The sequence below is a fragment of the Manacus candei genome, unplaced genomic scaffold (genome assembly GCF_025592945.1).
Source record: "Manacus candei isolate 608988 ecotype Guabito, Panama unplaced genomic scaffold, ASM2559294v1 h1tg000041l, whole genome shotgun sequence".
NCBI classification, from domain to species: domain Eukaryota; kingdom Metazoa; phylum Chordata; class Aves; order Passeriformes; family Pipridae; genus Manacus; species Manacus candei.
In genome coordinates, this window is record NW_026138089.1 from 9,699,128 (window position 1) to 9,711,934 (window position 12,807).

The 12,807-nt window shown below is 37.5% G+C and overlaps 1 protein-coding gene across 7 annotated transcripts in view; it reads left to right on the forward strand.

The window, feature by feature from the left end:
• MID1 (midline 1) overlaps positions 1–4,876 on the forward strand; it is a 242,466-nt gene extending 237,590 nt beyond the window's left edge. For all 7 annotated transcript variants that reach the window (XM_051794943.1, XM_051794944.1, XM_051794946.1 and 4 more), the window contains one exon: positions 20–4,876. In XM_051794943.1, the coding sequence (XP_051650903.1) occupies positions 20–368 (349 nt within the window). In that variant the 3' untranslated portion in view covers positions 369–4,876. The remainder of the gene's footprint in view (positions 1–19) is intronic.
• Positions 4,877–12,807: the final 7,931 nt, after the last annotated feature.

The following is a 12,807-nucleotide window of genomic DNA, read 5'->3' on the forward strand; positions in this document are numbered from 1 at the left end:
ATGTTCTTTTCTTTTGCAGGTATGCTATTGGTATTTCCTACAAGTCAGCACCAAAGCACGAGTGGATCGGAAAGAATTCTGCCTCCTGGGTGCTCTGTCGCTGCAATAACACGTGGGTGGTGCGGCACAACAGCAAAGAAATCCCCATCGAACCTGCCCCTCACCTCCGGCGGGTCGGGATTTTGCTGGACTATGACAACGGCTCCCTTGCTTTTTACGATGCTTTGAACTCCTTACACCTTTACACTTTTGACATTACTTTTGGGCAACCAGTGTGCCCCACGTTCACAGTGTGGAACAAGTGTTTGACCATTATAACTGGCTTGCCTATCCCTGACCACCTGGACTCCTCGGAGCAGCTCGCATGACTGCTAAAAGCCAAAAGGTAGGACAACACATCTTCCCAGGGTGGCCAGGCAGTTGCCTGCAGGAGCTTACCCGGAGCTGGTGGACCTATGTGGCATCCTGGCCATCGCTGCCAAATTTGGCCAAAACTGAAAAGGAGAGAATATCTCTTTCTGTGTACTCTGTAAGGAAGAACAAGAGGTGGCTTTAAAAATATCTTGGAACTTTCTTTTGCAGTTGGTTTTGTTTGGTTGGTTTTGTATTTAGTCTCTTACTGGAAGATTTATAAATTATTTATAAAAAAAAAAAAAAAAAAAAAAAAAAAGAAGTGCAAACCTGGTTTGGACACCTGGAAAATTACTTTTTTTTTTTCCTGCACATTGATGACCCTATTAATTAAACTTTCATCAACCTTTTGAATAATTTCATTTTACAGTGGATAAAAACAGGAAATCGGAAGGATGAAAACTGCGCAGTGGACAAGTCAGTATACTGCAGATTCTACTCGTACCAACATTAGTGGTCTCATTGCCAGCCTTATTGAGTGTGAGATCTCCCAATTTCTACTTTGCACATGGAAGTGTGCAGACCAAAAGAACAGAAATAAAAAAGAGAACCAGCCAACACAGCAAAAGAATAAAGTTAAATTTACTTCTGTTCACAGGGCAGTGCTCTCTCAGTTCATAAAAAACATGTGGAATATCTCCTAGAAATGTGAGTGGATAAATCATCTGGTGATTTATTTTATTGATGGCAACATTCCCATCTACCAGTGCTTCACTTTCGTCTTTGGGAAATATTATAGAATCACTGAGGATGTGGGAGACTGATACCATCTCTGAGAATCAGCAACACTGGAGGGGAGCAGCCAATCCAAGGTCTGACTGTAGACTAATTTGATAAAGCACGGCATCATTTAAGGATTGATTGTAATAGAAAATGTCACGGTTCTGATGGTAGACATGTGAATGCTTATTGCTGATTTTACAAGGTTCAACATAGCAAGCCCAGCCAACAACTCGGAAGTGAGACTTACACCACTTTACCATTGATTTTAAATTAAATACAAATGTTTCACTGTCATACACTGTATAGTGTCTATAACAAAGCAAGGAAGTCTGTTTTACATGTGCTGTATGGAGAAACAATGCAGCTGGAGTGTGCTCATAGTTATTGTCCTGGGTTGTTTGGGAAAGCACAATTCTCTTTGTGAATGAGGAGTAAAGAGCAAGCTTTCAGCAGCAGTAGGAATCTGCATGGGCAGACCTGACATTCATCCTAGTGTTGGTAGATGAGCTTCAGTGAAGGCAGTAGAGGTTGTATGTACTTTATCTCAAAGCTGAATCAGGTACATTTTTTCCTGTTTCCCTTCTACAGAATAGAAATCCTTTGTAATTACTGCAATGCTTATAAATATTCATTTTGGGAGATGCTTGAGGCATATGACAACTTTAAAAGAATGGTTTTCCTGTAGTGTTTTGTTGTTACTATGCAAGTGGTTCAAATCTGCCTGTGTACAGAAAGGATAAATGTAATATCAGCTTTAAGAAAAGATTTACTCAGTAATTTATAACCATGCTTTTGGTGTCTTTTGGAAAAGATGCCTTAATGCACTTTGTTCACTAATGGGTCCAAAATAAAATGGTCCCAAGTTCAGCTTCAGATTTTTAAAATACTGATTCTCCCAGTAAAGGACTATATTACAATTTGCCTTCTGATGATATAAAAAAATTTATGAGCAGGATGAGGAATATGTACATGCCTATCTGGTTTTTTTCCTTTTTTTTAGTAGAAAATGAATGCCTGTCCATGTTCCTTTGATTTCCCTTTATGTGTCATGATAACTGCTGAATTAAATAGAGAAAAATCTGGCAGTGCATTGCTGGTACCAGGGCTTTCAGACGGGCAGCATCCCATTGTTCACAGGCAGGAGCCACTGATCTTTCCAGAGTAGACAAAAATAAGACAAAATGTGTACACATTGTGAACTGCAGCATTTATCATACTGTCTTTAATAATCAAGAAATGTGTACCCAAAAATTAAAGAGTAAATAAGTCCCCAAACATTACATTTTACAATTGAATACAATGTTACTGATAGAATCTGATATATACTGCCCAGAGGATCTGACCTGGGATGTTTGGGAGATAGCTGAGATGGTATGAAAATTTTTATAAAATGAGTTGACAGGAGATGACTGATGCAAAGCAGTGATAAAAATATACATGAAGAAAGGAGTTTTAATCTAGGCTTATTGCCAAGTTTCTGCCTAAAAGGAAAAGGCATATTAGCAAATAGCACGTAGCAAGACTATGTATCTTCTCTTTTGCCACAAACATTAAATCTAGAAGCTGATTTCAGAGGTGGATAAACTGAAAACACTCTTCAGTGTTTAGCTATACAATGTTCGCAGAGATTGAGCTGGACGGAAGCAATACCATGAATTTGGAAAGGTCCCAAATGATCTCACGTATTTTCATTGTAAAGATAGGCCATGATTCTAAAGACAGATCAGGGTTTTGGCCAATGGAGGAAGAATGGTCTGTTATCTACAGGCCTTGCTGAATCATTTTTATTTTAACACAGAACATTTCATTTGGAGCTAAACCACATTTCTCCAATGGCCTAATAACTCAGTACTTTTTGTGCATATATGTTTGTGTATGTATTTACACATATGTATGGGTATACACACCAGTATGTGCACAAATATGGTGTATATGCATACATACGTATATACACAGACAAAGCGACAGCAATTAGTCAGGTATTCCTTTTTTGCTTGTTTCTTGAACAATTTCATATTCTGTATGATGATGAGGAAACAAGTTTGCTATGAATGGTGTTCTTCTGGACATTTTTTAACAAACAAAATCTGTTTATTTTGCGATACTTGATTCAATGCCTGATTAATCAATAAAAACATTCATTTGAAAATGTAACTTCTGTGGTCTGTGGCATTTTGCATGGTCCATAGTAATGAATTGAAATCTGAGGGAACAGTAATCCTTGTATAAAAATAAAATATGGTCCTTTAATGTAGCATGCGGTCTTAGATGAGGGGTTTTCCCTTATTTTTGAAAGTTTTGTGACTAGGAATGAGGTAGCATTGTATAATGCTGTGTTTAACAAAGGCAGGTTTTTGAGGAATAGTCTGCTGAAATGCAAGCAATGAATGTGGTATATAAAACTTGTGTTGGTATAATGATTGTTTCAAAGGTGTATTTAATACCCAAGTTGGGATTCAGCAGAGTTAGAGCAAACAATAGCACAATGTCTTTAGAAGATAGTAGCAGCTCAGAGTAGTCTTGAGCTTGAGGTAATGGAAGGGCAGGGGACTTTTTTCTCTGAGGCCAGATAAGATTTTCCATGTGTTAGAATTCCATGTGTTAATGCACATCTAATAGAGAAAAAAATAATTCACAAATGAGCTGTGTGTCATAAATTATTTAGTAGACTGTCTTCAGCCCACTGTAGTTTCCCATTGTTGGCTCTCAGAGAGCAATAAACTTGATGCATTTTCTGCCATGAGTTTATTCTTTGTCCGTTTTGAGTGTCCCATTTTTCAACTGCTCAGCAAAGAGACTCCCACTGAGCCGTAGGTCCCAAGGGTAGGAAGCATGAAAATCCCTCAGGTCTAGGTACAGTGTGAAAAGCAGGAAATCTGCAAGTGCAGGTGAAAACACATGCATGTTCTTCATTATTAGCAATAGTAGGTCATCAGACAGCAGCGTGCATCATCTGTTTTTATCCCATGTCATAATTGCAAACACTATATTCTTTGCACGTTAGAAAATGCAACAGGACACTATTGACAATGCAAATTAAAGTGTCAGCTCATTAATCAGTTTGTTTTGAGATGACCAGTATTTATAGCACTATGAAAGACTGTGGGAGATTTCATTAAAATATTATTTAATATCTCACACAGTATAAGTATTTCCTAATTATTCTGATAAAGCAGATTTCTAGTAGTCACCAGATTCTGCTTTTAGTTGCAACAGCGCAATTTTCAAATAAACCCATGCTCCAAAATAAAATGAGGATTGCTATTGGCTCTCATGGGTATCACCAAAACTGAGGCTATTCATTTTAGTTGGCAACACTGTCTTCATTTCTGGTTTAGGACTGAAGAAGTTCACACCAGTGCACACCAGTACCTCAGTAACTGTCCAGGGCACACCTGGCCTGAAGGCCTTTGGTGGGGCAGCTTTGGAAAGATGGTGATAAAAAAAAATATGCACAGGTTGCTTACGTGGTGATGTGCTGGCAATTTTCTTGTAATACAAACTCTGATGTCTTTTCACATACTCTTTCTAGTAGTGGGAGTGTGTAGTGACATATAAGGATATAAAATGCAGTATTTTCCTGTGCTACTGAGTTGGTTGCCCATATAGAAATTAGCACAGTGTTTTTGTCTTCTGCACACTGAGGAAAGTCCTGCTCTCTCCTAAGTGCTGGTTTGTGTTCTTGATTATGCTGAGCTATTTGTATTTATTGTGCTTCCTGAAATGAAAGAAACTCTCTTTACATTCTAAATTTTGCTTTAGTACTTGATTTTCATATAAAAAAATTAAGAGACTAAGAGACAATGATGTTAAAATGTTTCAGTATGGATGAGACTCTTGGTTTGGAGTGTGAGCCGTAAGGCATCTGTCTACATAAATCAAATCTCTGTGCCAGAACAGACTGATTTGTCATTTCTGTGGGAGTTGAACAGTGCAGGTGCAAGTGTTTTCTTCTGAGGTAGGCTTTTGCATTAACTCCACTCTTTAAGTGGAATATTCTGTGTCTTTAATTTTTTTGTGAGAAGCGATGCTTAAGCCATTGACCAAGTATGTGACTTTCCCAGGTGGGGTTCGTCCTGATTTAAGTAAGGAACCAGTTGAAGGTGAAAGGCACATATATTTCACGAAGGGTGATATAGGAAAGATAAGGGCTTGAAAACCATCAGCATTGAGGCAGTTCTGGTTTAGAAGCACATCAATGTATTAGGAAGTCATGAAGTCATTTACTACAGTGTGCTAACAATGTCATTATTACTGCTCCCTGGAAGAGGAATGGGGTAAGCAAAAGAGGGAGTTCTGGAGCAATGCTAAAAAGATCACTCAGAGTGACAGGGCAGCTGGAAACCTGCCACCACTACTTGCCTTGGCACCATGCTGCAGCTCTGCAAAACAAACCTGCACCTATTTACCCTTCTGTTCCAGCTCAGCCTCAATCCACATTCCCAAATGACAGGAAAAAAATATTGCAATTATATGTTTGAAGTCCTAACCTGAATAAAAGCAGCAGGGCAGGGATGAGAGCCCCGGGCCTTGATCCACTTTTATTCACCCAGATTTTTACATCTGCTAACTTCAAAGGAGATAGTCCTGATTTACACAGAAGTAGGTACAAGCCCATGAATCTTCAGTTTCCAACAGGTCAAACCCAAGTGAAGCAGAAGTCCCTGTGAGAACAGCTCAGCATTCCCATTAAATCATGTCTTTGGAGAAAGCGCATTAGCTGCTAGCAAAACTGCAGTTACTCATGAGCTGTTTCCCAAGGCCAGCACAGGTGTGTTTTAAAATGTCTAGTTCTTTTAAAATGTATGGCTCAATAACATTCTTCTTGTGTGAATTGTTCAGGCAATGCTTTGCTGTTTCCTCCAAGCAGGGTGGGAACAATTCTCTTAGCAGGTGCTGTGTTACTTTTATAAAAATCATGAGAGTGGTAAATATATAAGTTATGATATAATGCTCCAACATAAGACTATTGTTCTCGGACTTCCATTTAAAATTGTATAATCACTAAAGAAGTTTAGAAGTCTACTTCCTTTAAGTGTTTGTCCTAATTTATATAGTTATTTGAATGCATGGGAATGTTTCCTCTTGAGGGATATCACTTCATTTCTTGTTAATATACAGAGACACATTGTAATTAGGACTATTCCTGAAAATTCACGAATTCATAGAATAGCTTATAATCAAGCCTTTAAAAGGCAGCAAATGGAGGCTTTATGTTTGGCATAACATTGAACAGGGAAAAAAAGCTATAACTGAAACATGTAACAGATGACAGGTAACTGCTACACAAAATGATGGGAAAGTTTTCACTAGCAATTTTTTATTTCATCCTCATTTTATTTTACTTGGAAAACAGATGGTTCCATTTGAAAATGTTTATCTGTTATCCTATTTCTTCACTTTCCTTTTCTGTTTTCAGTCTCATTTTTAGATTTTAAATACTAGAGTAATAACAAGGTAGTTGGCTTTATTTTTTATTTCCTTGAAAATTACCTTTTTCATGAGGTGCACAGGAATGAAATGAGAAGTCAAAATGAGAAGTGAAAAGCAGTGTGCAATATGCAAGCTTGAAAGCTGGGAATATTTTTGAAACAGAAGTTAAAGAAGGAATGCAGATAAATCTACCACTCTCCTACAATTACTGAATTATTTGGTTTCATTATTCTGCTATTAATAGCATTGTTCTCTAATTAAAACAGTGTTATGAGATCTGATTAAGGAGCACAATCAGAGAATTAGCAGATTATTTTAGGATAATCATGGAACAAGTTTCCTTTAATAACAATACATATAATCAACCTCACTAATGTCAGCTTGGAGTTTTTAGGGTTCAGTTTGGTTTTGTTTTTTTAATAATATTGTGTGTCCTCACTAGTGGTAGTTCCCAACCTAGAAGTTTGTGTCTCTTTTGAGAAGCATAGGGTCTAATTCCTTATGGAATTGGGAAACAGTCCTCCCTGTGGCAGGTGTAAAGGTTGTGCTTGCACAGTGAGAACATCTCCCACCAGCAGGGGGTAATTTGATCTATATTTTTGGCGTCTTGTTTATGCAAGTAGTAGTGATGGTCAAACTGAGGCTGAAATAAGTTCATCCATATCTGTAGGTGTAGAAAGAGATGGAAAAACTCTGTTGAATCACAACTAGTGATTACAAACAATGGTAGACCCAACCCAGAATTAGAAATTAGTGAATACAATCAGTAACATATCCTTTTAATTCCTTCCAGTGACTGTGACCTCTCTCTCAGTTTGTCTATCAGTTTACATCTACATGCTCCTTAAACATTTATTAAAGTTGGAGTTGAAAATGTTTGGAGTTTTTTTTACCATTAGGTTTTTGTCAAACTACTTTTAAAACAAACATTGCTGATATAATGTCAGCAGCTTATGGCAGAGGGTAGAGGTAAAGGAACAGTGTAGGACCTAGAACAGGTGTAAATTGAGTTCAGAACAGATTAATACTGTTTCTCTTCTAACAGTCAAGTCACAGAATCCTACATTGCATATATTTAGACAAACAGGTGTTATTACCAAGAGCACGCCCTGAGTTATGCTGTAAATTCTAACAAATGCATGAACAGTTGAGGAAATTGGAATAAATATTTGAATTAGATACACAAAAAGAACTAGAGGAGAAAAAAGTTATTTATTCACTACTAATAATTCAAACTATTGTAGCCAAACTATCCTTTCTTATTAGAATCCTAATGCTGTTTTCCTGCTGATGAAACAGGAATGCTTTGTTTTTCTGTTCTTATGAAGTCAGTGCTCCATATTAGTATTACTTGGATTACTTGGAAATCACTCAGGATGAAGAAATTTCATAGGATCAAGTACAGAGTTCTCACCAGTCTTGAGGCCTGCATAAGCCATTAGCCAGATTCGAGGCTGAACTACCATCAAGTTATGAATGCTTTCATGTATATTTAACTGTGCCAGAAGAAACATGTAGCATTAAAAAAAAAAGTGGTCAATTTTATGTCCATGTGGGAATAGACGTCATTCTATCCAGCTACAAAGCTGCTATTTGGTATAGGGACAGGAAAATATTTTTATGGATTTTGTATAAAGCTGTGCTAGTGCTGGTTCTCATGCACACAGAAATGCTGTAGCCCCAAGTCCTGACAACCTTTTATCTATTTGTGGAATTCAGAAGCTCTGCAAATCATGCTGAGGGGCTGCCACTGGCCCAATGTCTCCTACTTCCCCAAAAGTAGAAAGGAAGGCAAACCAACTCCCAAAAGTCTTCATCTCTAATCCTTTCCCGACATCTTTCGTGGCAGGCACAGTAAAGGCACAGGGTGGACATTAACTCCACATCTTGTGTGGCAAGACAATTATGCTATGAAGCTTTAAGCAGGCTCCTCTGGGGGAGGAATCTGACCCCACTAGCAAGGCTCAGACATTTCTCAAGCAGCTTCTCCAGCTTCTGCCATAGTCAGGAAATGCAAGGGAAATCTTGCAATGACAAGGTGTGAGGGTGACACATCTTCTAAAGGCACATCCAGAAAGCTCAAAGAGAAAAAGCTCAAAGAAAAAAAAGTGTCATTCATCCTCATAAGAAGGTCTGCATAAGAAGGATGGATACATTTTTCTGTGTTTCCATGAAGGCATGGAAAGCTGTCTCCTCATATGTCAAGTTTGGTAGTGCTTGTGGAAAGGCAGGCTTCATTTAATTTGAAGAGCAGAAAATCATTGTTCCATAGTTTTTCTTACCATTCTCCTAAAAGTTTGACAAATGGGAAGAAAAAACTGTCAAATTCCACTGGTCTTCATTGGCAAAACAAAGAAAATGCAAACAACCCAAAGACAATGCAAAAAAAAACCAAAGAAAATGCAATTAAACCTGTGTGTGCAAAATTGTTATTTGTTAGAACTGACATACTAGACATATTTTTAATCTCTTACTTTTATAATAGTAACAGATTAATAGTACTATTATAATAGTAGGAGAAACAAAGTGGAGGGTTTATCATGACTGGAACTCTGATAATGAAAGATAGAAATAGCAGTTGAAGGAAGAAATAACATCCCTGGGAAATGCTCCTAAGAAGGCAAAACCAGAAAGGGTTTCCATAAGGCAATTTCCATAAGGAATGGGAAGCAAATAGCACCCTCAAATATTCATCCCACTCTAGGAACCTAACTTGAAACAGGGAGAATCCTACTCCATGCCTGAACTTTCAACACTGGTCTTATGAGGAGTCACAGAAAACTAGCATGTATTTGATACCTGCCCTTTAAATAGCTAATGGAAGATCAAGTGACTATCACTCTCTATAATTAGCAAAATGGTATATTGAAAGTTTTACAGTTGTGATTACAGAGCAAGTCCATTTCTTTGGATATAATACAGAAATTTATAGATAGCTTCTGACAAAGTCCTTGCTGTGCTGAAGTAAGCAGGCAATTTTACATTGGTCTCAGTGAAGCCCAGATTTTGCCTCTCAAATATGTATGAGGTGAAATATTGTAAGTCAAAGTCATATTAAATGTAGATATCTCCCCTGAACAAGATATCTCCCCTGTTGTAGCCACTGAGCCCTTGTTTTTTTCAAAAGAAGGCATTTATAATAATGCTTTGATGAAATGGTCATCCAGACAACACCAACAAATAAAAATGCTTCTATTTGACCATAGAACAAACTGCCCTGGAGATAATATATACTTATATGCATTCTATTGCATTGCTCCTGTGAACAGGTATTTTAGATTCAAAACAGGTTTGCTTATCCAATGCTGCAAAATGTTATATATTAATAGACAGCATTGTTCTAGCATTGTTCTGTTCTTAAAGGTTTTTTTAACAGATGTCGCAATCAGATCTCCTCTGGCATTTCCTGAATTCAACATTTAACTCTAAAATTGTATCCAAGCTAGAATAGCTAGATACCAGTTGACATGATGTCATCATTCATTCCTCACAGCACTAAGCATCTATTGCTATCACAGACCAAGCAAAAGTATTAAACGCATAGTGCTTTTTCCAAATGCAGTTTTTTTATGGAATCAAGAGCTCCTCAGTAAAATTGTCTTCTAACAGAAAAGTAGCCAACAGTTATAAATTAAAATAAATGCATAAGAGATAGCTGAAAAGTGCTAGCTTTTTAACATATAAGTCAGATGATGAGGTCAGAAGTACTAATTTTACTTTGTTATTTATTTGCATCTTCTGCAAAGGAAATAGGGCTGGTTCTCTGAAGGCCAGCTGAAAGTCCTTTTGATAGTCATGGCAGATTCTTTTGAATGGTTACCACCCAGAAAATCGTAATGGGGAGAGAAAAATATTCTGTAGATGGATGTAAATATCCCTTTTTCCAGGGTTTTAACATAGACTCACCTCTCTACGCTGTATAGATTACTTTCGGAGGTTTATTTTCATCTATTTCTAAGCAGCACAAATATTTATCTAATGATGCTGTGGTGAAGTATGATTCATCCTTCAGAAAAAAGCCTTCACATGCAAAGTATTGTTAACCGCTTGTTCTTCATAAAAAGGAAGCAAATTACTCAGGCTGGAGAAATGTTATAGTGAAGGTTGTTGATGCTCTTCAAGCTGATGGAAAAAGAATTGCTCAAATAAAAGGTGAGAGTTTCTGCAGGAAGTACTTTCTGATGGGAAAACGATTAGCAATCCAGGAAGGGCAACTAATGAAAACAGACAGAAAATCACTCAAACTAGGCAAATATTTTGTAAAAGGCTTGGCAAAGAGGGATTTAATGGGGTTCATGGTGAAAGGTGCATTGTGGACAAGATTGAGATTGCCTGATGTGCTTTAGAGGGACTAGTCTGAGGGTTTCTATTTGCAGAGAGTATGTGAATAGCTTATGAAACTGTACTGGCTCATCCTGCTTAGGGTCTTGAAAGCAGCAGCAGAAAATAATGGAATTGAAATACAAACCAAGAAAGAAGGAACTGGAAACAGGAAACAGCACAATATGAAAAAGTTTTGTAAAATGAGTCTACTTATCTTTGGATTTGTAACATCAATGATTATTGAAATGGAGACAGTTTCTAAACTGTAACTTATTTTCATAGGTTGTAGCATTATGATTCATTACTTTTCTTAATTTTCATTATTTGAACAAAATATTCCTTCATTTCTGCTGTGTAAAACTCAGCTTACAATCTTGATTTACATACAAACAAGGCCTTACATCCTTAGGTATTTCCCAATCCATCATCATGGCTGGGCTTTGCAAATGAAGATTTGGGAAGGGCTCTACTCACATTTGTTACAAGCGCGTTGGTGGCTAAAAAGCCAATATGAGATAGGCATGTCCGATTGCAAAAGGCACAGCAGAAAGACTCCTTAGGTGGTATATTCTGCAATACACGGTTCTTTCTGCGCTGTCTTTTCTCCTCAAGAGTGATCCTGCGTGCTTTCTCAAAGGAAGCAGCAGTGTTATAGATGGTGTGTCTCCAGGCCTCCCGATTGGAGGCCAGAGTAGACCAGTTATGGTGATCAATATGGCCAAGGCTGAGATGTTGTTTCATGCTTGTATTCCCAATCCATACAGGCATGAAATTAAGCCTATCTCCTGATAAAACCTGGGCCCCTCCAATAGCACAGTGGGCACGTGGAGACACTTTTTTCTGCCTCTAGTTGATTCTACCAAAACTTTTGGCAGATAATGTAAATAGATGGGTAGTGAGGCCTCTAGGTTTGGGAGCTTGGTGGGTTGATGAGGGAGAAGTAGGGATGATTTGCCTTTTACATGGAAGCAGGCACTGCTTAAGTGATTAAAAGTAACAGCAGATGGTTTTGTGTTGAATTTCTGGAATGGAATGTGTCTGAAGGGTGATGAAGATGTTTGATGCTGGATGATGAGGAAGTTTGGCCAAGACATCGGTGAGGTGTCACTGTCAAGGATGTTAATGAAATGTAACCACAGTCACTGTAATCCAAAAGGATTCTGACAAAATCTTTGTAAGGTTATTGTGCTCTGAATGGTGTTAAAATACAGAATTTGTGTAAATGTAAATGAACTGATGTTTAGTTATTGGAATGAGATAATGCAGATGTATTGTGGGATATATATAACTGAATGTGTAATCTAGATGATTTGAGTTATAAAAGATGGTGCTTTGGCCATCTGTCAGTGATTTTCTTTTACCAGGCTAAGGAAATTGTGGATATGAAAAGAAATAACAATTTATTAGCAAGTTTTGGATTGTATGAATGTGTCTTGATTTTTGTAATAAAGAATGTTAAGTCTACCTCTTAATTTCTACTAAAGTAAACATGTGACTTTCAGTAATGATTTTATTTTGAGCAGAATCAATCTTAAGAAAAGCAAGAGTGGTAATTAAACCTTATCTAATCTCAATTTAAAATAGTGGTCAACTGACTAATAATATGATCATGGATCACTGCCTCACTAAGGAATTCCTTCCCATTGAAGCAAAATCACAGGGCATATGCAGCTGGAGGCAGTTTTCCAGAAATTTATCCCAGGTAGCCTTGAGGAAAACAGTAGAAGCTGTAGTGAGGAAAAACAACAGGCCTACAAGTGGGTAGATTTCCCTTATTTTTTATCATCAAGGGTAACGAAATTCCTGGCAAAGGGAAGAGAAGGGCTACCAGCCTCACACCCTCACATTACATCAAAAAGCTTTCTCCTCCACATAATCTCATTAAGAACTGAAACAGTTCTGGAGCAAATTCATTTT